Raw genomic sequence first — 26,286 nt, 5'->3', positions numbered from 1 at the left:
GGGCAGCTTCCCAGAGCCCTACAAACACGCACCATCTCCAGGCTTCCGGCAAGGAGGCAGAACCAGGGACACGCTCCTCTCCCAACCTGGGCAGCCAGGACGGCGTGGCCGTGGTGGCTGCGTCCGGCTTCTCACAGGCCCCGACCTCCCTGCCTCGAGCTGTGGCAGGCCGTGCTCAGCCTGTTCGCAGTGTCGTCTGTCCTGTCACATTCCTGGGCTGCTTCTCCTCTTCTTTCCAGAATACCCATCACATTGGAACGGAGAGGACCGGTTTTATCTTTATCCCTGCTGCTGATTTTGTTTCTCATTTAAGGGAATGTACAGTAACTGCGTAACAGAGGCTATCATATCCAGATGTGAGGATACAATGCAGTATGCATCTCTACTTCCAAATCAAAGATGGACTCCCGAAGAAACTGTTGGACACATCTTGACAACAGGATGCTGGACTGTCTGCCATTGTCTTGTACCGACAATGTCAGGATACACTTAAATAACAGGATGAGGGACTTACGACTGCTTATGAAGTATCATACTTTACTAATAATACGGGGGGAATTAATTGAGGGTAGGGAATTTGAGGCTGGCGTAGGAGAATCCCAGAGCCTATGGAATTGTACCATAAAATTAAAAAACAAAATAGGAGGAATTGGATTGCCAGTAAGCTGAGGGTCTTAGGTACTGACTGAGGGCGGGTGTCAGCATCTTCGGGCCAGGGGGGAACATAATTGAAGCAAGGGCGATTTGTGATTTCAGAGTTAGGCAAAGTAGGCTGGAAGATGGCCGTGGGGGACACGAAAAGCAGCCATCAGTCTAACAGGTCCGGGTGGCCACTTCCTCCGGGCTTGCGGGGAGAACAAGCCTTGGACCCGAAGGCTCCTGCGGGGGTGTGCCTCCCCGCCCCGCGTGTCGGCTGCGATCACCCCGCAACCCGCTCATCTGCCTCAGCCTGGGTCCCCTGTCCGCCAGTCTCGTCTGGCTCTCCTGCTTATTGCGGACAACTCGCTTGTGAGAGACACTGCAGCTCGGTGAATTCTAAGGAAAAACTGAGCTTCGGACAGCCCAGGCGCCGCAGCTGTCCCCACGCGGGACCGGCCAGGAGCCCCAGGGGTTCCCGCCACGCGGGGCCAGGTTGTCAACGCCCTTCCCACCCCACGCCACGCGTGAACGTGGCCTTTTGAGCAGCGGTCCCCTCCGGAGGAGCGAGGTCGTGGGGCTCGGCGTTCCCGCGCAGGACGGGTGCCGGCTGTCCACGGCTGGCCGTCCCGTCGCAGGGCCCGGCCGTGGCCTCTGGCGGTCACTCGGGACACACATCCACGCGAGGGCTCCCCAGGCGTACCTGGGACGGGCTCTCGGCTCCCCGCCCGGGCCCACGACCGGCCAGGAGACGGGAACAGGGCGCGGGCGCGCAGTGAGCTCCCCGGGCTCAGACCCCACACGGGGGCCTTGCGGCGACTGAGCGGCGTGTCAGCCGGGAGGGGAGCCGGGACTCGAACCCACGGCCCCAAGGCCGGCTCCCCGCGCTGATGCTCTCTAGGGGAGGGGCTGGCAAGGCGGACGCCCGCCCGGGCTTCTTCACTCACCGGCCGCAGGACTCAACGCTGCCTGAGGGCAGGCGTCGCCCGGTCCCGCCGGTTCTCCTCAGGCGGAGGAGGTGTGAGCCCGGCTCGGCGCGGACCCGGCTCGGCGCGGCCTTCTCCTCGCGCGGCCCGGCCCGGCCCGGCCTTAGGGACCTGGGCCGCCGGCTCCCCTCAGGGCGCGCCGCACTGCGCACGCGTGCCCGGCCTGGCTCCGCCTTCCCCGGGTAGGGATCTACCGCGGGCGCGGCGGCGGCGGCGGCGCGGCGGCGGCGGCTGGGCCGGCGGTGTAGACGGCCGTGGCCGCGGCTCGGGGCCCCGGCCCGGCGGGGTGAGTGGCTGAGCGGGAGGCCGGGGAGCCCGGGGTGGGCGCGCGCCGGGGGCAGGCGCGGCCGGGGCGCGATGGCCGGCGCGGGCCTCACGGGGCGGGGACGCGAGCCCGGCCGCCCGGCGTGCGGAGGCCGCCGGCCGGCGCCCGGGGAGCCGCTGCGGGGGCCGGGCCGCGAGCGTGGCGGGCGGCGGGCCGGGCCGGGCGGCGGCGGGCTCGGGCCCTGACGTGCCGGGCGCCCGGGCCCCGCCGGCCTGGCCGCCTTTGTACGGCGCCGACCCCGGCGGCTGCGCTCCCCGCCCCCCAGCCGTTCGAACGAGGCGGCCCGAGCAGGAAGTGTCGTCAGGAGGCCATTTTTAAAGCCTCCTGCGGGCCTCGGCGCCGAGCGGGGATGCTCGCTGCGCTGCGCGGGGTCGCGGCGGCCCCGGCCACGCCCGCCGTCGCGGGGAAGCGGCTGCGCCGTGAGCCCGGACGCCCCGGGCGCCTCCGGCATTGTCGGCCCCCGGCGGTGCCCGGGCCGGGGCTCGTGGCGCTCCCGCTGCGGGAAGGGAGAGGGGCGGAGGGCCGAGAAATGCCCCATTTGGCCGTGTTGCCCTTGGGGGACCGCCGCGTCCCAACCTGCGCTTGCTGCTCTGTGGCCCTCGAGGTTTGGGGATAGTTTAGGGAGAATGAGTCAATGCAAGCGAAGGAACATTTGTTAATTGATTGGAAAAGAAAATCCAAGGAGAGAATGAAAGGACATTTCATGTTCTCGGTGTATGGTTGTTTGATGCGCTCCTCCATTAGATTTTTCCTTAACTTTAGAGAAGTGTCGGTGACGAACAGTTTATGAGTGTTTTTGCTTTTAGGAGAAAGCCCGAAACACTCGGCTGGCTGTGTATGCAGCTGAACTGTAGTGTTTTTGGAATCCTTCAAACCCTCTCTCTTAGGTTTAGAACTGAAGGTAACGGTGAGTTCCAGGAACTGCCAGGGCTTAGCTGTCAAGCAGCGGGGTGCGCACCTGGCTGGTCCACACAGCGGAGGCCATCCCAGCCCGTGTTGTCGGTGACGGAGGGTCCGGCAGCCCAGAACGTGCTGACACGCCAGTACTAGTGGAATACTGGTGGGAACTGGCTTTGAAAGTGTGTGGTACTATCTTAACTGTTTAAAGTTATCTCGTAGCTAGTAGCATTTAAAAAAAAAACACATTTGAATGCATTTTTGTCCTGTTGATGTTGTTACCCGGAGAGCAGGGCCACCTTGTCCGTGGGCCTCTCCCTGTGCATTATGCTAATGTGGACTTCAAAACTCCCGCGGTAGTGATTAAAAAAAAAACGGTAACACCTCTGTTTCTCTCAGCCTGTCTGCCTGTAAGTGAGCATTCGGGTCAGTTTTTGTGCAAAGGGAACGTTTGTCTCGGCTAGGGCTGCCGTTCTCTGCACGCTCTTTCTCCCAGCGTATGACCGTTCCTTCCAGAACGGACCCTGTGCTGTGGAGTGTGACAGCAAGGTTCCCAGCAGTGAGGATGTGCTCGCCCTGCTGTCCTCAGGCCCTGTTGAGGGCTGCTTGCTGCCTGCAGTCCCAAGATTCCGTCCCTGGAGTGCAAGCACCTGGCGGCCACCAAAGCTTCTCTGAGCTGGGGCAGGCTCGGGAGTCGCCTGGGAAGAGAGGCCCACCCCAGGAGAAGGGCCTTCTGATACGTTAGGCCACGTAGCCCTCCTTGGGAAGAACTTCTGGGTGCATTCCCTTTAGTTTCTAGAAGAAATGTGCCAAGCAACCAAGGCCGTGCTACTTGAGAACTCACACCCAGGTGTCTGGCTTCTGTCGCAGGCCTTGCTGCAGAGCTGCTCACTGTCACACTGCCCAGGGTTGTGAATGCAGGAGCCCGCACGAGGCAGGAGGCTGTGGCACAGATGGCACCCGGCGCCTGAGAAGAGGAGCCTGCAAAGGAAGGAAGAGGCCCGTGAAATTTGCCACGCACAGTGCCCATCTGAGCCTGGGGCTTCAGGCGACAAGGCGGAAGAGCCTCGCGCGGCTGGCCCTGCCTGACTGCAGCTCCAGCCTCGCCCAGCTCGGTGGCGGGAAACACTTCAGGAGAGATGCCTGCTGCGGACTTCCTCTGAGTGCAGTGAGCTTGGAAGAGCCTCATGGTTTTTCCAGATCTCTTGGAAGAAGCAGGTAACAACCAGAGGCTTGCTCTGGGAAGTATTGGGGAATAACACAAACTCTGATAAGCAAACAACCCTTCCACTGACTTAGGCCACAGAAAGCCACTGAGAGAGCCACACTTCTGCCACCATCTTACCTACCCCAGCTTAACCTAGTCAGACTCCTTGGAGACAGAAGCCCATGGCAGCTGAGGGGCTGCGTGAGTGCTGGTCCGCACTCAGGCTGCTCGGGCCGTGTCTGACGCCGTTGAGAGCAGTAGGGCTCTGATGCAGAGTGACCGCTCTTTCCACGTTGCAGCAACAGCATCTGGCAGAACACTCAGTCTCTTGTCAGGTTACCCGGTTGCAGTCCCCAGCCGGCCAGGGGCCTTCCCTTGTCCCCAGGCACCCGTGGGTAGGTTAGGTGGTTAGGTGTGTAAAGGACTGAGACGGTGTGGGTGTTTGTGCCACCCCCACAGGGCTCCTGGATCTGTGCTGTCTGGTGGCCATCCACGTTGTCTGTAAGTCAGAATCCTAAGACAAGCTTTAACAGCCTCACTGCTCTGACTGTATTCTACCCGTAGTCTCTCACCAGGAGAATTGAAATACACAGGATGGAGCTTTTTTTTTTTTTAAGCCCCACGGGTAGTTCTAACAACAGGGTGGCCCCCTTGTCCTAAAAAACCCTCTTTAAGTTTAATTGCCCTAGTACATCCAAGGTTAAAACCTACTGGTTTACTGGTAGATTTTTTTTCAATGCTTGATTATGCCTTCTGTTAAATAGATTTTCTTTTGTAGAAGTTTGTTTTTTCTTAAAGGCTAAGGAAGAATGTAAGGAAATACAAAAATTATATTTACATGTGTCCTTCAGTTCTAAACCTCTAGAAACCTGAAATCCCTTAGCTGTGCTTCATAACACAAAATTGCTCAGTAAAACTACCTTGTTTTTGTTGAATGAATGTCTCCAAGTGTGATCCTCAGGCCAACCTGAGCAAATGGGAAGGGCTCGAGCTCTGGCCATGTCCCTTCTGGAAGGTCGGCCTCTTTAGCATTGTTGCAGAAAAGGCCTGTACGTTGGCACAAGTGAAGTGTGACCAGCAGTGTCACATTGATCACGTTCAAGTCCCTTGGCAGGGAGGAGGACCCTGAGGTGCTCCCTGCCTCCACCAGATGGAGTCCTGTTGTTGCAGACCTTGTCACTTCCGTTTTAAAGTGAGAAAGTCCAGGCTCTAAAAGGCTTCCAAGTTCAGAATCGCAGCTAATGAGCCACAGCCCTGGCCTCTTTCTGTCTCCAGGGCAGTGTCCTCCCTGCTCTGCTGAGTGGCCTGCTCTCGCTGGGAAGCAGAGGGTCGTGTGCAATCTCCCTGCCCCGCTGTGCTCTTCCACAGTGCACTGAGGAGGAAGCCTTGAGACTGCAGGGCTGGCGTGTGTCAGCAGCATTGGGAATGTCAGTTTGGAGCTGTTATTTCTAAGTGCAGGATGATTTGGCATAGATTACAGTAGCTACTTGGAGGTTTCCTTGGTAGGTCTGTTTGTCCATTCAGGTCAGCTGGTTGAATGTCATGTTGTGAAAATGGGCTCACTGAGGTAACACGCCCAGAATCATTCTACTGTGTCTAATGTTGGATTTTTTCCACGAATGAGGTGTTGCTTATCTACTTTAGGGTAGAATAAAACTTGGGTTCCTGTGAAAAGTTAGTTACTCTAAATAGACAGCAGAAGCAGTTTTGAGCAGCTGTGCAGTGGGCTGAGGGCTTTACCTACACTGGCTGCTGTCTTTAGTCACATTTTAAGGTTGAACTAAAAAGCGTGTTTCCCTGCTTGGCAGTGACGAGAGAGACATCCTAAGGCCCCAGCAGATAGGAGATGGGATCACAGCTTCAGCCAGATCTTCATCACAGTTCCCTGTGCTCTTGGCAGCTGCAGCCCAGTGGTGTGGTACAGGTACCAAGAGAAGAATTTCTGGAAAGAGCAGAAGACATTTGCATCTCCGGCCAGGAAGGTTGCAGTGAGCCCACCCGTCCTGTTTTCTGGGCATCGCTCATGAGCAAAATGTGATGAGTCATGCAGCGTGCATGGGGTGAAATTGATGAGCCCTTTTTCTTTTCGCATGAACATCTGGCACGGAAACATTAGTTCATGCCAGATGGTGCTGTTTGACACTGCCTAAGCACAGCGACGCGTGAGGCGAAGGTAGGTCAGTGTCCCTCAGCTGTAAGTCCAGGTCAGTGTCCCTCGGCTGTAAGTCCAGGTCAGTGTCCCTCGGCTGTAAGTCCGGGTCAGTGTCCCTCGGCTGTAAGTCCAGGTCAGTGTCCCTCGGCTGTAAGTCCAGGTCAGTGTCCCTCGGCTGTAAGTCCAGGTCAGTGTCCCTCGGCTGTAAGTCCAGGTCAGTGTCCCTCGGCTGTAAGTCCAGGTCAGTGTCCCTCGGCTGTAAGTCTGGTTTGCAGTGAGCGCCTCCCAAGGTGAGCAGCTTTTCTGAGATGATGGTAAGCGTGTGCAGCCACTTTGCCATGAAAGCAAGGAGGTGGTTCTGAACTAGGCTAAACTAGCTTTTACATTATACAACCAACCAAATAGCGTTTCATTTATAGAATATTCAGTGTATGTAGTTGTCATGCAGCTAATAAGTTCATTTCAGCTGCTCTGTTTGTGATCAGTGTAATTTACTTAAAAAAAAAAGGAATATCATTTCTCATTTTAAGATTTATTTATTTTTATTGGAAAGTCAGATATACAGTGAGGAGGAGAGAAAGGAAGATCTTCCGTCTGCTGATTCACTTCCCAAATGACCACAACGGCCGAGCTGCACCAATCCGAAGTCCAGGAGCCAGGAACCTCCAGGTCTCCCACGCAGGTGCAGAGTCCCAAGGCTTTGAGCTGTCCTCGACTGCTTTCCCACGCCACAAGCAGGGAGTTGGATGGAAAACGGAGCTGCTGGGATTAGAGCTGGCACCTATATGGGATTCCGGCGCTTTCAAGGCCAGGACTTTAGCTGCGAGGCCACGGCGCTGGGCGCAAGAAATGGTATTCTTAACAGCGTATGATGTAACTCCTCTGAGCACTTTCACTTGTTCTGTTGCCATGAATCCTTATGATAATGCCATGTGTAGGTTACCACTGGCTCTAGCAACAGGTACGAAATCAGTTTGCCTTTGATTACACACCTAGAAAGGGATAGGGCTGGGATTTAAAACTTACCACCTGGATTCCAGAATTGCATATTTAACCACCACTTTAAAAAAATTATTTTTAAAGAAAACAAATGGTAAAGATTGTTTGTTTGAAAAACAGAGAGAGAGCTTCTGTGTGCTGGATCACTCCTGAATGGCCACAGTGACTGGAAAGCAAAGAGTCTGGAACTACATCCTGGTCTCCCTTGTAGCAGGTATCCAAGCACCTGGGCCATCTCCCTCCGCTTTTCCGGGTACGTCATCAGGGAGCAGGACTCAAACCCAGCACCTGTATGGGGTGCCCTGTCACAGTGTCACAGTGATGACCCCCATTTGTTTTCCTTTTAATTCTCTTAAGCGTTAGTTCTTTATAATCTTTAAAAATCAAATACTTTTTTTTTTAACTAACTTGTATAATCATTTATGGTTTTTAAAACAATGCTCAATGTCACTGAACAGGTTTATTCCATTTGTAATATGTTTTTCCTATGTCTGCATAAATAACTCAGAATCAAAAAGTAAATCCCCCAGTGTGGCTACTACTAAGCCTTTCCTTGGAGGAAAACCAAGATGTGGTATAGAGCACATTCAGGACACGCTGCTGTTCCTGGGGCGTGGCGTTTGCCTTTGGCTAAGCAGGTCATTCTGTGGCTCTCTGTGTACTGTTAAGCAATGTTTGGAAAGCAGTCAAAAGGGAATGGACATTTTAATGCACTGTAGGAATAATTTACAAGTACTTCCTCTGTGTCTTGAGAGGCCTCCTGGATTATCTATTATCCTACAGTGCAGAAATTTTCTGACTTCAAAGGTAGGTGAATGCCGAATCAATGTCAAAACTGCTTTCTTAAGTGCTTCCTCAGTGCCAGGTGCACCCGGGCACAGTTCATGATCTGCACTGTCACTTACAATCCTTGGTCATCAGCCCACTGGGCAGGAACATGCCAGTGGGTTCCACTGCACAGGGGCTCTGTGTGGACATAAACCAGGTGGAGGGAACTGTGTGGAAGAAGCCGGGGCTTGGACACAATTTGCTGCAGTGTGTCTGCTGCGCCCCAGGAGTGTGCGTACCTGCCGACACCAGAGGCCACGTCTCCCGTGTTACTCTGTCTGTTCACCTGACTTGGAGTGTTAAACCTGAACTGTTTTTTCCCATCATTTAGCCATACCTGTTCCAGAAGCCAAAAAGAACTTTATTTAGAAGAACTCTGATTTCTTTTTTATTCTGACTCAGGGGACTGGCAGTGCAGTAACTTCTCATTGTTTCAAGAATGGTTTACAGCCAAGAAGCCCGCAGGTCGTAGCTTGCCTATTAAACAGCATCTATGAATCACAGCCTTGCACCTGCTCCCGCAAACTCTTCAAATCAGTGCTGGGCTAGTGTCAGAGGCGCCACCGGGGCCTCAGTGCTCGGACTGATTCTGAGACTTTCTTCCGTCCTGGTGCTCTGTACTTCTTGCTTGTGGACATCATCTGAAAGAATGACACCTACCAAGTTCTAGAGGGTTTGGAAAGAAATTGTCAAAAAGGCCTCCTGTAACTTTTTTTTTAAAGAATCTTGGAGCATGGGGAAAGTGCCAGAAGTACAGGTAGAGTCCTTATTTGGGTGATTCTTTAACTAGAGGAAACTTTTCTCATGATTTACTTGATTACCTCTTAGGATTGATACAACTGCGAATGGTTTAATGGCAGTAGTACTTCGTGCAGAATAGGCTGCTAGGTGGCTTCGTTGTGTGAACGTCATAGATAAACACGGGCTAAAATATCACTGGGGTGCGTTATCTCACAGGGCCACCGTGACTGAATGTCATTCTACGCTTAACTAATCAGTATGCCAGGCGACTAAATTTTTTTAAAAAATTTATTTGTTTTTATTGGAAAGGCAGCTATACTGAGAGGACAATTCTTCACCCAATAATTCACTCCCCAAGCGGCAGCAATGGCGGGTGCTGTGCCAATCCGAAGGCCAGGAGCCAGGAGCCTCTTCCAGGTCTCCCATTCGGCTGCAGGGTCCCAAGGCGTTGGGCTCTCCCCGACTGCTTTTCCAGGCCACAAGCAGGGAGCTGGATGGGAAGCAGGGCTGCTGGGATCAGAACCGGGGACCACATGGGACACTGGTGTGTGCAAGGCGAGAACCCTAACCACTGCGCCACCGTGCCGGGCCCCAGGGGACTGAATTGTCTCTTTCTCTGACTGTCATGAGATTGTGAGACTGTGGTATATCAGAGTTGTGCATGTTCTTCCACAGAGAACTAAGGACTGGTTAACGAGTTCTGTCCAGGGATTTATGTTTTTGAAGCTCTAGATGGAAGGAAAAATGACCACAGAAAAGTTGGATTCAGTTTTTGATCTTTGAGTCCGTTGTTGACAGAACTATGCGAAAATAAAACTTTAAAAAGGGAAGGTTTCTGCTGGCGATATTATAGAGCCAACTTAGAGTCAACTGATGAGGATCTGTAAGGATTTCTGTGTCACAGGCAGCTCCAGCTGAGAGTAGACAGCCCCTGGATCAGGACAAATTTCTCTCGCGAAAGAAGGAAGCCCAGGAATGTGCGTTTTTTTTTTTAGATTTATTTATTTTCATTGCAAAGTCAGATACAGAGAGAGGAGGAGAGACAGGAAGATCTTCCATCTGATGATTCACTCCCCAAATGATCTGAAGCCAGGAGCTTCTTCCAGGTCTCCCACGTGGGTGCAGGATCCCAAGGCTTTGGGCCGTCCTCGACTGCTTTCCCAGGCCACAAGCAGGGAGCTGGATAGGAAGTAGAGCTGCCGGGATTAGAACTGGCTCCTATTTAGGATCCCAGCGCGTTCAAGGCGAGAACTTTAGCCACTAGGCCACGGCGCCGGGCCCGGAATATGCATTTTAGCATTGACTTTGATACTGCTCCTGATTTGATTCAGAGCCATTGTATCGTGTCTGCCTTATCACCCACCTCCATCCTCTGCATCCGTTGGGTCTGTGGTTTTCTCAGATTATAGTTATGACTTCTGTCTTGCTGGATGCAGATACTAACATGACACAATCATAGTAACACTTTAGGTGATAAAAGTCTGTGGTTTCAGGGTGCAGCAATATCATGCTGCGCTTATAAATTTACATGCTCTAAGCTTTTGATTTGTAAATGAGCAAAGTGGGTGGCTTGCTTGAGAGAGCGTCAGTAAAACTTGTTGGTGCCACTCAGCTCGGGGTGACTTTTCAGTCTTGCCCTGCCCGTAGCTGCAGTGTAGTGGACAGTGGAAGCCTTGCCTTTGCCCATACTCATTCATTGTCAGCTGGAGGCATTCATGTGTTCCATTCAAGAACGGTTCCCTTGCATGGCTGGCACATCTGAACACAGCTGAGATGGACGACCTTGAGCCCCACCAGCCTCTGTCCTCTCGATGCCTGATATGTGCCCTTGTGGTGGGGAAAGGAATTGCATCTCCAGAAGCCAGGGCTGAGTTGTACCCTGAGAATTGCCTTTAAAAGAAGCTCAACACTTTTCCCAAAGGGATATAGGAAAAGACAGTACTACAAAGGAAAGACAGCTTACTAAATATAAGAAGTTCTGTTGGTACTTTTAAAAGGGAAGATGTTTTGTTTTGCTTTTTGGTGCCAGACAGGCGTTTTTTTCTTGACTTACTGGGAGGCTTTCTTGCCCACCCCCACCCCCAGTTCCCTGCCAGCTTTTCCAGTTGACTTCTCAAGCTCTTAGCCACAGTAGCTGGTAATCATCCCTTATACTGCTGCCTTCGCCAAGTAGGCATTAACCGAGTGCCTCTCTTTGCCTGTTTTAGACACTATGGTAATTTTGTGGGAGAGATTGAACAAATGTCTTTAATTCTAATTGCCAAATGAGATTTTTTAAAATGTCAAAATACTTAAGTCACTTTTAGAAATCAATTTAAAAAAGGAATTTGATCAGATTCCAAACTAGAATGGTTTATGTTTGGTTCCTAAATTTATGTTCCAGAAGTATTTAGAATTATCAGAATTAGTCACTGTATTGCACATAAGTGAGTATTGGAGAGCTTGTTTTTCAAAATACTTGTCACCTTTCTTCCCCAAACTAAGCTAGTCCCAATCTACCTGCTGCCCTTGTTTGTCGCAGAGTCGTCCTCATAGCAGCTGGAGGTGGCGGTTGGAAAGCAAATCAGATTCTATCATGCCACTGCTACGTCTCCCTGATTCTGACTTGCATGGAAGGGAGCCACTTCCCTACACTGTGTGCTATGGGTCTTCACCCATCTTCCTACCCTTTCCTTATTGTTTTCTTCCCACAGGATTGAAAGTAATTCTTTATTGATAAATGTTTACACTAGAATTAGGAATGTCAGTAGAAAATTAAAATTTAAATAATTTTTGTATCATACAAAGAATTGATCGTTTTGACTGTGGCAGTTGGTGTAATAAGCTAATACAAAAAAGTAAGGCTGATTTTTGTCACAGCCAACCTTACAGAATGCACAGGAAAGACTCACCAGTTCGTAACACTTCCTGCGTGGGGGCTGCGGATGGCACATTCTAGAAAAAGCTTCCTCGGGGAGGTTGGGTGTCAGTGCACCGCGTGTCATGCACGCTGAATCGGGTCAGGGCACGAAAGACACCAGAACCAAAGTCAACACATGATTTAAAACTTGAAGAACCTAAGGCAGGATGTAATTATGTGCAGGTGTTTTTTCTCACTAGTTATAAGCAAATTAAACAAGTGAGAATCAAGAAATCAGCTATTACGGTTATAAGCTGCTGCCCTGTCACACACACACACACACAAACAAAAACAAAAGAAAGAAACAAACGAAGCAAAACTGAGGGAATGGGGAATGGTGGCTGCATGTGTTTCCAAGAAAGTTAGTGAACAAAAACTTCCAGAAAGTGATAAAGGGCAAAGTAAAATGTGTAATACAACTGCCAACCAAGCAATCACTCTTCAGTAATTTTGTATTTGAATCATAAAGGAAAAGAAAACAGATGAAATAGACATTCTTTATCGTTCAAATAGTTTCTCCCTGAAAAATTTCAAGCCATACCTACTCTATGGAAAGTCTATATCCAATTATCCACAGTCGAATGTTTCACAGTGATAGATGACACATTCAATTACTAGAAGATGCATTTTATATTTGAAGATTTAAATCAAAAAGGAAGACAGTATGTAAAACAAGAAACAAAGACATCTTTCAAAATTCCTTAATTTTGTGTCCTGCCTCTAAAGAAAAAAAACTTAATGTTATAATTACAGATCAGTATGCTTAAAAATTAGTTTCCAGTTTATAGGGAACTGTGAAATTACATCCAAAAGTAAGTTTTAGGTAAGACTTTTAACAGGAGGCATTACTCTTCCAAGATGATAACGATAGCATCCAACAGGGGCCACAGCAGTGGCATGATGGACTACTCATCTGGGGTGTCGGCATCCCATCTGGTCACTGGTTCAATCCTGACTGTTCCACTTCCAATCCAGCTCCCTGCTAATGGTCTGGGAAAACAGCAGAGGATGGGCCAACACTTTAGGCCCCTGCATCCATGTGGGAGACCCAGAAGATGATCCTGGCTCCCAGCTTCTGACCAGCCTAGCCGTAGACCAGCCTGATTCCAGCTGTCGTGGCCATCTAGGGAGTGAACCAGCAGATGCATGACCTGTCTCTTCCTCTAACTCGCTTTCACGTAAAATAAATAAATCTTTAAAACAAAAATATACAACTGCCCCAGTTCCTTAAATGAAGGAATAATTTCCAAAATGAAACTCTGTGCAGTGAAAACTGAATTTTTAAAACTGCCTGGAGCAGAGTTTTGAATTTCTTGCTGGAGAAATCAGAAAAGATACGTGTTTTCATTCCAACTCTACCTGTAATCTCCTGAGTACATGCTCCCATAATTTTGATAAGTGAGCTAAGTAGGAGGAAATATCCAGCTAATTTTTCAGATTCTTCTGTCAGTTTTCTCTTATGATTACCCCTCAAAAATTGGTCTTCCTGGGCATTTTTAAGCAAAAACAAGAATGCATAATACTTTAAATGCAATGGATCCACAGTCATGTGCACATGACCTCGGGAGCCGTGGCGTTAAACGCACCAGGAAAACTCTCCTTTTAAAAATGTCAGATTTATACAAGAAGCTGTATTTCATACCAAACTGTTTAGCTGGAAAGAATCAAGCTGGGTAATTAAGTTTTACTACCTATCCTTTTTTGAAGGTCACAGTTTTCCGGCCTTTTAATGAAAAAGTTTAAATAGTAGGATAAGAATTAAAATAGCTAAAGCTGAGGCTTTTAAGACCTCATCTATTTAATGCTCTTGAATAAAAATATAAAGGACAGAGATGGTGTATAATGGAAATGAAACTTCAGGCACTTTATGGGAGTCAATATCCAATACTGTAAGGAAGTCTGAGGACTCCCCAGTTCCTGGTAAACATATTAAGACTAAGAAATGAGCCACCACCAACTCAAGAAACAGCTGAGACTAAAGAGCCACCAGTAGAGCAAACTCATTAAGTGTCAGAAAATGTTCACAAAGTATCTTATTTGTGCCCCAGTATCTAATGAACATTCTAATAAATCTGGCTTAAAATTTTAAACAACCCAGTTAATACAGGTATGTGTCCAGTTAAACTAAATAAAAGAAGTAAATAAGATAGAAAAAGCAATACAGAAATTCTAAAATATAGGTTTCCACTGGCAAGCTTACTTTGATAAAATGTACAAGAAAACAAATTCACATCTTTTAATATATATTAAATAACTGGAGGTCAGGATAGTTATCCACAAAATGTCTAATTATTCAACAGCTACCTACTTCGTCCTCCAACAGTGGAACCAAAGCCACTCCTTGGGTTATACTTTCTTTTTTTCCTACTGTATTTCATCATATTTGTTCTCAAAGCTGTCCTCAACAAAAACCTGGCATTTACTGTCACGAGAGGTAACAAAAGAACAGTTTGCCAAATTTTAATCAAGGTTACATCAGTTAGGCTTGTAGTACAACATACTCTGCTCATTTGAAAGAAACTAGCATTTTCCACAGTTTGTATCAAGTATGCGACACTGCATTTTCTCACAGAATATTATAAATTTCAAGAGTGCAAGGAACGCTGACCCAGTGACACGGCTGGCCTACCTTTGGAAAAATACAGTGTATTAAGCCACTTAAATATCTGGAAAAAAAATGCCAAGAAACTTGTTCTGCTTTAGTGGAGAATGACAAGACTCTGCAAAGATCGCAGTCTCTGGCGCGTCAAACCCAAGACACGGCTGGATGCTGGGGCTCACACTCCGGCTTGTCCATGTGGCTTGTCCACCTGGCTTCTATGTGAAACATCCCGCTTGGTGTTTTGTTTTTTTCTGAGGGCTCTATGAAACTGTTTCCACATCACAGCAAACGGTATATGCTACAGAGTCTCTAAAATCCACAGGAAGGAGACTGCCACCACACAGAAGATCTGTCCCGTGCCCAGCGTGAAGGCTTCAAAGGGTATCATTTCCTTCCCTGCTGCTCGGTATACTCCTGCAATTGCTGCACCATATTTGTGATGTCTGAGGGTGAAGAGGGCCAGTAATCCAGCAGGGCCATGGAAGAAGAGCAACGACACCAGTGCCCACAGGAACACCCCGTACCACATCTCTGGGAAGGAGCAGAGCGAAGTGGAGTTGAGGTTCAGGCTGAGGATCTGCTGCAGGAGCCCGGCCGAGCCCCCGCTGCTGCCACCACTCCCCTCGCGCTCCATCCCGCCGCCATTCACCACCCAAAGGGCTGAGAAGGGCTTGGTCCCTGCACCTTAGCTGCCTCAGCCTCACCTTCCCCCTTTCCTTATTCTCTTGATTTTGGATACTCTTATTTTATGTACTAGGCCCACTTCCTGTGAGCTTGTCTTCTGTTTGCTTGAAACAACGTTTTTCTTTCTAAACAGTTGAGTCTCTTGAGGTCCCTCCCAGCTGTCCATCCCCAAATCACAGCTCTTCTAGCTCATTACTCCACTAGCATTCCCGATCCTTCTTGTTTGATCGTATTTTTCTCCCAGGTATGTTAGCATCATTTGGCAGAGATATAGGCTGTTTCGCTGTTCTGTGATGTACACGTCTTGAATGTAGAAACTGGTTTTGCTTTTGCTCGCTGACCTCCAACACTGAGAATAGTAACTGGTGCTTAATAGGAAGATGTTAAAAGGAATAGCTGTTTGTTTTCCTCATATTGTCAGAATTTTTGACTTCTTACTACATGTGAAAGAAAATTGGTGGAGCAAGAAGTTGGTGTCTAAGATGTAATGAATTAAAATGTAGAAACATTGAAAACAGGTCCAAAGACCCAGCTCTACTATTTGATAATATATATTCAAAAACTGGACTGACAGTGTCTTATACAAAATTTTTCTGGGGCCAATATGAAATTATACCTATGAAACTGTAGGATGTACACATTGGTGTTGTAAAATGACTTTCCCTGATGGAAGATTGTACTAAAATGGTTGCTATTATGTTGTCGTTCTGATGTATCCGTCTGTGCTTGTCTAACCTGGTAATTTCTAGTTCTAGCTGGCAGAGTTTGATATGTTTTCAATTTAGGCTTGTTTGCCAGCTCCTGTTTAAGATCTCATGTTGAGACTTAGCTTACAGTTTGGTAATAGCTTAGCTAGCCTGAAGTGTTTGTAGTAATCGTGCTTTATGATTTTGTCTTCCTATAGTATTGCAGAAGGCTGCTAAGTATTCGCCCTGCTGCTCTGAACTGAAGAATGCCTACAGAGGATTTTATCTCATGAAATCTTTTTTTCAGTCGGCTCTTTAGACATGCAGATAAAGAAGATGAAGGATATTGGAGAACAGTTATACACTACACAAATGAAGGGTGGACCTAATTCCTTGACCATGTCACCCAAACAACCCGACGCCAATCGAGCAACTCGACCAGATAGACAAGAAGCGCAAACCCTTTTGTATCAAGGTTCGGAGGCTGAGGCGATGATGACCATTGCTACGTGTGTAAAATGCAAAAGTGTTCACAGAATTCCTCTTCGGGATTTGAAAAAGGGTACTGGGCAAAGTCCCAAGGAAGACAAATATATCTGCTTCAAATGCAACCTCGATGCGACTCCTCTCCATTTGCCGTTTGTCAACGGTAATCCGAGTGCGACTCATTTTGGAAACGAAACCGAAACCATCTCCAGTCCTGTCAATAATAGCAAATTTAAGGTAAGGAACTTTAAGCCAGGCAAGTACTACTGTGACAAGTGCCGCTTCTCCACCAAAGACCCGCTGCAGTACAGGAAGCACATGCTTCAGCACGAGGAGATTAAATTCATCTGCTCTCACTGCAGCTGCATTTCCTACACTAAAGGAGAGTTCCAGCGGCATCTGGTGAAGCACACGGGCGTGTTCCCCTATCGCTGTGAATACTGTGACTACGGTGCTATCAGAAACGATTATATTGTCAAGCACAGGAAGAGAGTCCACGAGCGAGCGGGCGCAAAGAGGCCCTTCCGAACTGTCGCCAAGCTGGAGCCGAAGAGAACCAATGCTTCAAAGCAAAACCCAGAGCTGTTAAAAGCTTCTAATCCCAGGACTGCGTTTCAAAACAAGTTATCAGATCAACTTGCAAGATTCTCTATCCATACAAATAAAGATAAAATGCACAATATTATGGTGTTGCCTGAACCAAAGGAATACCAGAAAGATGTAGTGTGTATTCCAAATAAAGCGACACTGTCCAAGCCAAATGAAGTCGGTCTGTTGGAGAACAAAAGCGTGGAAGTGGAAGTGTTGTCCCCTGCTAAAGAGCCTGTGCAGCCAGGGATGCCGCTAACAGTAGTGGCACCAGCTGAACTTGTTGTCCCAGCTAACTGTCTAGCCCAGCTGATAGATGTGAAGGTTGTCAATGGAACTCAGCAGCTGGTTCTGAAATTGTTTCCACTGGAAGAAAATAGCTGCCTTGAAGCCAGTAAAGATAAAGGAAGCAATTCAGAGCATATGGGTAAACAGAAGGCTTCAAGTGAACAGACAGTGGTTTCCGCAGAAAAAACAAAATCATTAACAATTGAGGGGGATGTTGGGAAAATTGTAGACATTAATAGTCTTCAATCTTCGGTTCAGAAACAGCTTAAGAATGTTAAATGGCTTAAGTCTTGTGATTTTTTCATGTCAAATTCTAGTGTGCACAACCCTGCAGAGTCCTTTTTCAAGTCTGATACAATGGAGGATTTGCAGAAAAAAAACAGTTTGTATCCACATAGAACTTCCCTTTCTTCTCTTTCCTTAAAAGGTCATTCTCCAGCATCTATAGTGAAAAACAGTGTTTTATGTAATCTTGGTGGCTCCTCAAACCCAGTTGCTTATACAGCTGCCCTTTCTTGGGCTGAAGATGGAAGAAATTTGCCTGCTGATTCACAGCACTTATTTCCTCTTGCATCACCTCCAGCCATTTCCTTTCCTGGAGAAAAAGGCTCGTTGCCTTTAAAGGAGAGTGACAGAGAGTCCAGAAGTAAGATTAGCAGTCTTGTAAAAGCAATTTCTTCTAGTAGGAAGACAGAAGAACAAAAAGCAGTTTCAAGTACAGGCCCAGTTTCCTCTCAGCGCAGAAGTGAATGTTCCCCTGTAAAGCTGCGTGGGGGAGATGGATTGGAGTCTCAACAGGCTGGAGAGAACTCTTTGGAATTAAAGGACTCTGAGAGGACTACAGACACTTTTGACGGTCCAGTCATCTCGTCAGTATTCTCTCTGAGTTCTGGATCTGAGAATGTCCCTGAGGGCGTTAAGTGGAACAGTTCAACCTCCAAAATAAAGTCAATTGAACTGCTGCGCAGGAAGATAGCTCAGTTGATTGAATCCTGTGGCAAGCCTTCATCATTGGCTGCAAATAGTGCGCATCGTCGTTCAGTAGGGCAGGCATCCAAAGTAACTTCGAAAGCTAGTCCTGAAAGTGTCCAGGAAGTTAGTGTGTCTGTCGCTGACCCTGGCCCTTCTGCAGGTGCCCTTCACAAGGCCAAGGATGGTGACAGTGATACCGGCAGTGAACCGCTTGCTCATCCACAGATATATCCAAAGTGTATAGATGGCTGCGATGGGAAAACCGAAGGCAGAGTGACCAGGAAACCTCATGTCGCTACTCCAGTATTGATCCCCAAAGGAGCTGTGTTGAGGGTTCTCAATTCGTCCGAGGATGCTCAAATTATAGAGGCCACATGTGAAGCACCTGTCGGCATACCCTGCAGTGAAGCACAGTTAAGCCCAGTTCCATTGTGCCCTGTAACACAGACCAGCTCAGACCTGCAGGCTTTGAGCTGTGAAGCGAGGCCCATGGACATGTCCCGAGGTCTTGAGACATCTCTTCGTCCTAAACCGAGAAAAGAGAGTGCCGTTCACTGTGGCACCACCCCTAAAAAACCAGGCACTACTCCTGGACAACAAGGAAGCAGTGAACTGAATAAACAGGGAAAACTGCTTTCCAGGAATTTTCCCACAAGTAGAAATAAAATCAGACAAGCAAGCTCATCCAAGAAGAAAAGCAAGGTTCAGGCTGATCCTAGCCGCTGTCTCAAGGATCCTTCAATTTTTCAGGTTGCGCGACAGCTTCGACTGATAGCTGCTAAGCCAGATCAGTTGATTAAATGTCCCCGTCGGAATCAGCCAGTCATTGTGTTAAACCACCCCGATGTTGACTCACCAGAAGTGACCAACGTCATGAAGGTAATCAATAAGTATAAAGGCAATGTCCTCAAAGTTGTTTTATCGGAGAGGACAAGGTGTCAGCTCGGCATCCGAAGGCATCACGTCCGGCTTACCTATCAGAATGTGGAGGAAGCTAATCAGATTAAAAGGCAAATGATGTTGAAAATGAAGCTTAAAAAAGTGCATAAAAACAACTACCAGGTAGTGGATTCCTTGCCTGATGACTCGTCACAGTGTATTTTTAAGTGCTGGTTTTGTGGGCGGCTTTATGAAGACCAGGAAGAGTGGATGAGTCATGGCCAACGACATTTGATAGAAGCAACTAGAGACTGGGATGTTCTTTCTTCCAGTGGCAAATGAGCAAAAATTGGGTCCTTGAAGCAGTTTTTTTCCCTGTGGTTTGAGATGCCTGTTCCAGATTCAGTAGGAGAAATAAAGATGATAGAAACGACAAGATGATTAATTGTTCAGAGCCCCTTTAGCAATGTTGAAAGCTCTTAACCTGAGCTTTGTGACTGGACTTCAGAAGGTGTTGGAAGCCCTGAAATTATGCGCACAAACTAATGGACATGTGTTTTTGTGGTGAGAGGATGTGAAACTTTCCAGCAGTTTCCTTCAGGAGCATCTGAATTCTTTGTGTAGCACCCCTGTTTCCTAGTAGATAGACACTTTTTCTAATCATTGAGAGGGGCAAGTGGAGAATGTTTTATATAAATGCTACTGAAGAATTAAATTTATGTGTTGATGTGCACATCCACTTCCCTTCTGCTTTAACTCATTTCCTGAATATTTGTTACATAAGTTATATTGTGTCTATTAGTACCTTAAATTTGGTTATAGTAAAATGTCCATTTTTTAAAATCCTACCCCCAATCTGTAATACTTGGGGAAGTTCTGCTATAGTAGAGTCTTGCTTTTGTTGGCTGTTTTCAAAAATGGTCCCAAGGAATTGTCTGGATTTGCTGCTTCAAAAAGTGTTAGGAGCTGAACAAAAATACTTTAAGTATTTAAACTTTCGTTTAAAAATCTTGGTTTATGATAATTGGCTAGGGATCATGCCCTTTTACAAACAAAAACTTGATGGCTTCCATAGGAAAATATTTAAAAATAAGTCTTTGCATTTACCACTATCACAGACGAAGGAAGTGGCCAACATAAGAGGAAGTCTTCTTAACAAATAATCACTGGGAAGATAGTTCAAACTCGGCTTACAAAAAAGATTGTGAAAGAAATTGCATGACTTAATTTTCATTTGGGAATTCATCCGCAAGCCACTGGTTGATGTTGCCTGTAACGGCAGACCGTGGACTCTGCTTCCCAGGCCACAACTTAGTCTCTCAGCCGTTGTCTGTGTGGAGTGGGATAGCTTCCCTACTCACCTCTGCCCCTTTGCCTTCTGTGCTTCTGAAGCACCTTAACTGATATAACTAATGGAATCAACAAAACGGAAATGCCCTGCTGCCTCTGCTAGGGTAATGAGGACAGGGTTACTGAATCTCGTTGCTGGTGATGATGTACTGCACATTGCCAGCAGCCATGCTTTCCCTGTTGCTCACCCATCCTAGGAAAGCATTCATTCCACTTTCCCTCTCTGGACAGATGTCAAGGTAGTCTAACAGAAGGGAAAAGTCTACCTTCTGCATAGGCAAAGCTCAGGCATGCTGTGAAAGGCGTGGCATGTGCAACACAGGATTGAACGCAAGACCTCACTTGTTCACAAAGCCAATCACTGAACCCAGCACAGCCACCAACCGCCCCAAGCTGCTTGCTTGCTTGCGAGGACTATCCTTAGCGAGTCAACCTGCTAACATCTGGAAACGCAGTGGTTTCAGTCGAGAAAATCAGAAAATCCTGATTTTTCTCACATGGAAAAGTCTTAAATTACCTTATAGGTGGGATTATACTCCTTTCAAGTTGGTTCTCATTAGATTACATTTCTTATTTGCGATTGAATACATGATTATTAAGTTGGTATTTACTTAAATTTACATCTTCTATATGTATTCATATTTTTTACCATGTGAATATTGAATCAACTGTTTTCCTATTTTACAGTGTGGACTAGAAGAATGTAAAATGTTTTATATTCTAAAAGTAATTTATTTTGGAAGCACATTTTTATAGTGTTCTGATCATGTTTTTAGAAAATGAAAGCACAGTAAGTGCTGGGCTCTGGTTTGAATGAACAAGCAGAAACCCCAGGGGACTCGCCGTGTCACCACGTCCTTGTGTTTTCATTTGGTGCTGTTGCATGGTGAAGAACATTCTGAAGTTTTACCCTTGTTACCTTCCGGCATGGGAGACTACCCCTAAGAAACTAGGAACAGGGAAGGATGTGTTTCTTTTATTTTTCTGTGTCTCCCAGTTGAGTGGATTTTTTTCTGACTGGCTAGACCACAAGTCAGGTGCGTGTTAAATGTCGACACGAAAAACGTCATGCAGCATCAGCTAGTTTTCGAGTATTAACTCAGAAACAACTTACGTACTTGTGCAGCTGAACTTTGTGAGTAGAATATGTAGCAGAAGTTTGGGGAATTTTTATAACTATAGTACTTTATAAAATTAAGGAGTTCCTGCAAGTCATAAAAAATGGGGAGACAAATGTGGCCATCTTCCCTAATAAAGAAATCTAGAGAATAGCTTAACACGCGTATAAACATAATGAGCATCTAACAGTTGGAGGGAGTGGGGCGAAACCGTGCCGAGTAGTGGTACTCTCACCTTGGTTGTGAAGGGCCTCCAGTCGTTGCATTTTGTTAATAGTACTAACAGAACCATTTTAAGCTTATTTTTTAAAGTAGGTTTTCTTACTTTTGGGAACCAGAAATGAGATGACCTTGTTATATTTATGATAGACAAATAGAGTACAAGTTTTGTTTTTAATAAAAGCAACACTGACTCTGTGTACATTCAAATAGATTATATTTTATTCACATTTTTAGCCCCAGCCCACAACATTTTGTGAGCCCTGTTCTGGGCCAGATGCTGTTTGCTGAACTAAGCAATGTATTCACCATCCACGGCTCTATCCTCCTTTGGACATGTAGAAGCCATCCTACCAAATGAAGAGAAGATGTTGCTCAGCCTTTTGAGTAATTTTTGAATATGTAATATATATGAGCAGAAAATAAAACCTTACCATGTTTAAAGCATTATGGTTTCTTGTGTTAACAGTGTGTCTGCTGCTCTGGTTTGGAAACATTTGTGTATAGATGTAGAAGTTGGCACAGATTTTTATATATAAGGAGTAAAGTTTTCCTGTCCTTTCATTTCTGAATCACACAAAGGTATTCTTCCCTGCAACAGACGACTTGAATCCCCTCAGTGTATCCTGAACAAGTGACGGATGAGTTGCTCTGGCTACATTTTACAAGTGGTGCTAGTTTGGACAGCAGCAGCTGCTGTTTTCCTGCCGTGATGGCCGACTCTGCAGAGGGTGGCGTGTATAAGCAGTTGCCCTTCTTTCTGTGGCTAGCCTCCAGCCGGAGAGGTGACAGGGTGGAGAGTTCCTAGACAGTCGTTGAGACTCCTGGGGCATGTGACTGTAGCTGCATTCCTGATGTCGCCTCTCCAGATAGTTAGTTGATCCGTGACGCTGGATTCCACAAGTGTGGCAGGGAAGAGTATGAGAATATTTGAAGAATATGCTTAATTTTTTTTTTCACTAAAGCCCAGGCAGTCGAAAGGGGAAAGGAGAATTTTATAAATACTGATGACCTTGAGGAAAAGAGTTAATTTGGCTGATTATTTTTCTGACTTGAAATAGTCATCATCGTTAAATCCTGCAGGATTAGTTAGTGCGACTCACTTTGTGTCTGTTGAGCAAGCAGGGGTCAGGTAAGAACCCTAGAGGACATGCCTGGAGTGCGTACTACCATGGGTGGCTGGGACATTGTACAAAGATTTGAACAGGAGTTAACTTTCTGGCTCGCACATTTAAACCGCCGTGGATTCAGTTTTACTGATGGCTGAATTAATGATGGAAACTTGATCTGATTCTGATATTGAGGAAGTAGAGTGGGAGGTTTTTAGGCCATTGGGATGACCTAAGAAGGTAGATTAAAGCCAAGTTCAGCCTATTTCCTCTGCTTTCTGCCTCATCGAGTGATTGCCCTCTTCACAGCAGACTTGTGGGACTTCCCGGTGTTGCACTATAAGCCTCCTTCCTGAGTAGCTCCTGTTGAGTGTTTTAAAGAAAGTATTGACTAATATGTGTGTGATGAATGGAATGAGAAGTTGGGCAGAAATAGACACAAGACTGTAGCTCTAAGTGGCAGTCACTAATCATATATATTTAGGAAATGATTTACCAGATCTACATGCACCTGGAAGTGCACCACACCACTCTTATTTGTAAAGCCCTTTGCAGCACAGCGTGTGTCACTGCCATCGGTAACGCTGAGCTGCCATAGATGTCAGTAATGATCAAATACTCGCTGGAAAGTGAGGCCATGCTAAGGATTTTGGTTTTAGTCTAGGACAGCACTATTGAAATAAAATGTAAGCCCAAGTGTAGCTACATTTAAAGAATAAAAGGAATGGGTAAAATTAAGTGTTTGATTGGACTCAATAGATCTAAAACATTTAAGCCATTTATTACAAGATTAATGAAATATCCTTTCTTTTACAAAGTTTGGGAACTGGATATGCATTTTAGACTTGCAGTGTACTGCAATTTTAATGTTAAAATTTTGGTTAGTAAAAGCAGTTCAATGAATCACCAAGCACTTTTTAATGGAAAGTTTGCAATGCTCCAGTTTTAATTATTGTTCCTGAATTGCCCTAGCCAGATGTCCAGTGTTCGTGTGCCAGTGTCTGCCATATGAGTAGCACGGTTCACTTTGAGCTTCTTAATGGGAAACATTCTATTTCTGCATCTAAAAGTAGGACAAGCTAGGCTTCCCTAACTCATGTTTAAGGAATGTGAATTCATTGCCACATTTTTGTATTAATGTCCAACAACTCCATTTTTAGGTCATAACCAAGAGAACATCATTGGATGTTGGACTTTTAAGTTATTTCTTTTACAGTACTAGTTGTTCAGCCACATAGATGTTTTTCACTCACACTACATGTGGATCGGTAAAGATCAAGGCTAATGAAGCTGTACTATGTGAACTGCATGGATGTCTCTCACAATGGGAAGGTCAAGGAAAGGAGAGCCACTCCACCAATGGGAGGCCACATACTACACTTGTACTCGCAGCCATTGCTGAAAACCACTCTCATGACCTCTCTAAGGGCCTGTGCCACACCACCGTGTGTGTGTGCAGAAGCGTATTGGTAAATACAGTATCCAACACCCTGGGCCAAAAGATCCATGCTGGAGGAGCATAAATGGCAACTGTATATCTGAGAAGCAATGTGCCAATCTGATGGCTGTGGAGTACTGTCTAATAATTAGGATTGGTGAAGATGAACAGAAGATTCGATGTAATACTTAGTAATACTACAAGATGCAATGTGTTCTCTACTTAAGACATTAGAGCTTATGACTATTGCTGTGGTACCTCCCTGAATTTACCTGTGTCCGCGGTAAGATGTCCGAGAACCAACTAAAGAATCACAACATAAAGTAATAGAGTGGCACAGAACCAGCTGCAGATCGCGGAGATGTGAAAGCTAAACAGCGATTGCTAGTGAGATAATGTATGTTTAAATGTTTATGGAACAGTTGCATTTTTCTGTGGTTAGAAACTGGGATCCTTGGTTGGTTTTACCATTGAACCTATTTTAAACCTTTCATTTCTAGAACACCTTAAAAATCCTTTATTTATGTTAACACATTTAGAAACTCAATCAAAAAGACAGTCTTTCATGTTAAGCTTAATATTAAAAATAAACAAGTGTATCCCCACAGTGGGCATTATAATAGCCAACAGCTGTCAGTTCTAGGCCTTGTAAAAGTCTTTGCCAAATGATGTGGGTCCAGCCCTGTCCTCAAAATCAACTCCAAGTGAATCATTTCCTAACAGCCACTATGACGAAGTGCAGACTTCTCCCATAGGAAGTACAGCCTCTGCCTTTCTGAGTTTTGCATCTGTGAGATCTGCAGCTGACTCACTGCACGGCTCCATGTGGGTGTTACTGATGATGAGTACTGTATCCTGGGTACTGTATCCACCGGCCTAGCTTGGTCTGAGTCGCAGTCACTGTTAATCTGTGGTGGTGGTGGTGAGGGTTACAGCCTGGTGCTTTGCCACATCCATTAAGTCCTTTTGTCAAAACCTGCGGAAGACTTTATCAGTGCATTGACAAATGCACTTAAGGAAAATTGATACCCATGAAAAGAAGCTGTTGGCACTTCTGCATCTTTTTATTTGAAATTGTAATAAAGTTGAGACAGCCTATAGCATTTTGTAATTTACTTTATTTTTGGAGAAAAGTTTCACATAACAATACAAACTATGGACTTCATCTTTAATTAGAGCCAGGATGGTGGGTGAAAATTATGTCATAAATGGAAAGGCTCAGCAAAATTGCCAAATGCAAATTCAATATCTAAGAAACTCAGCTGGGTTCCCGTGCGTCAGCAATGGAAACAGTTCTACCAGGTATGCTCCTTTCAAGTCCAATATCAATAATTCAGAAAAGCCCTAACTCAGTGTGAAGTTTTTAAAGGAGGGGTGTGAGAGGCATCTAGTTATTTCTAGTTGGCCAATAGATTAGAGCTTGAAATAAATCAATATTGGGTAGGACAGAAAGATCATTAGCATTAATCCATTGCAAATCACAGGTTTTATGTGTTTAAGATTTTTAATATTGTTTATATAGGTGAGAGGGATGCATGCCCATGTGGGCCTCTGATTAGGGCGGGAGGGTCAGGTATGAAGGAAGCTGGGTGGCACAAATGCTGCAGGATGTTTTTTCCTCCTGTGTCTGCAGGGGCAGAAGGGAAAGGAGCCGTTCTTTGCCCCTGGGGCAGGGCAGTCACCTGATGACACCTTAGAGACCCAATGTGGGCAAGAATGTTCTGAGTGTTACTTGAGTGGTTTTAATAGTTCTGAGAAGTTGGTTTTGTTGCTTCAGGATTGAAAAAAAATCTTTCCAAGATTTAGTTGACAGTCTCCACCTTTACGCATGCACAGACCCCGGAACGTGTGCACAGCTTAGCCACAATTGTTTCACCCTCTAATGAATCACTCACTGTCCCCTGCTGGCCTAGCTGCGCTGGCCATCATGTCCCCTGTGGACATCTGGACATGCTGCTCACAGTATAGGCATAAGCAAGTGAAGAGGCCCAGTCCCGAAGCATGCACTCCAAGGTCTGACCAAACATCCTATGATTTTCTTTGTGGCCAGTCCAGTGGTCCAGTCAGGGAGTTCACAACACCTCGCCTACAGTGACCTCTGACTTGACTGTTATGCGCACCAGCTAGTACAGGGTAAGGTGCAGTTTGTCACCTGTACCAGCCAACGTACAAATGGATGCAACTGCCTGGCCAGTTC

At 46.4% G+C, this 26,286-nt stretch overlaps 2 protein-coding genes across 6 annotated transcripts; one reads left to right on the top strand and one right to left on the bottom strand.

The window, feature by feature from the left end:
- The first annotated feature begins 1,867 nt into the window (after positions 1 to 1,867).
- On the top strand, positions 1,868 to 21,989 carry ZNF518B (zinc finger protein 518B). Of its 5 annotated transcripts, none has more exons than XM_040965719.1 (3): positions 1,868 to 1,908; positions 3,715 to 4,062; positions 15,861 to 21,989. In XM_040965719.1, the coding sequence occupies exon 3, from the start codon at positions 15,964 to 15,966 to the stop codon at positions 19,195 to 19,197; it is 3,234 nt and encodes a 1,077-aa protein (XP_040821653.1). In that variant the 5' UTR covers positions 1,868 to 1,908; positions 3,715 to 4,062; positions 15,861 to 15,963; the 3' UTR covers positions 19,198 to 21,989. The 5 variants fall into 5 exon arrangements, with proteins under 5 accessions (XP_040821653.1, XP_040821656.1, XP_040821654.1 ...); XM_040965722.1 differs by lacking the exon at positions 1,868 to 1,908 and adding an exon at positions 7,329 to 7,455 and having other exon boundaries at positions 2,465 to 4,062; XM_040965720.1 differs by lacking the exon at positions 1,868 to 1,908 and adding an exon at positions 7,329 to 8,787 and having other exon boundaries at positions 2,465 to 4,062.
- LOC121146355 (transmembrane protein 170A-like) lies at positions 14,525 to 14,906 on the bottom strand. Its single transcript, XM_040965723.1, has one exon. The coding sequence runs from the start codon at positions 14,904 to 14,906 to the stop codon at positions 14,571 to 14,573; it is 336 nt and encodes a 111-aa protein (XP_040821657.1). The 3' UTR covers positions 14,525 to 14,570.
- Positions 21,990 to 26,286: the final 4,297 nt, after the last annotated feature.

The sequence above is a fragment of the Ochotona curzoniae genome, unplaced genomic scaffold, assembly GCF_017591425.1.
Source record: "Ochotona curzoniae isolate NIBS_2020 unplaced genomic scaffold, NIBS_Ocur_1.0 scaffold_4505, whole genome shotgun sequence".
Classification (NCBI taxonomy): domain Eukaryota; kingdom Metazoa; phylum Chordata; class Mammalia; order Lagomorpha; family Ochotonidae; genus Ochotona; species Ochotona curzoniae.
Note: the sequence above shows the minus strand (reverse complement) of the source record. Positions and strands in the feature narration are given on the sequence as shown.

Excerpts from the sequence above, each read along its gene's own strand:
- ZNF518B (XM_040965719.1), top strand. The coding sequence starts at position 15,964 with ATGCAGATAAAGAAGATGAAGGATATTGGAGAACAGTTATACACTACA.
- LOC121146355 (XM_040965723.1), bottom strand. The coding sequence starts at position 14,906 with ATGGAGCGCGAGGGGAGTGGTGGCAGCAGCGGGGGCTCGGCCGGGCTC.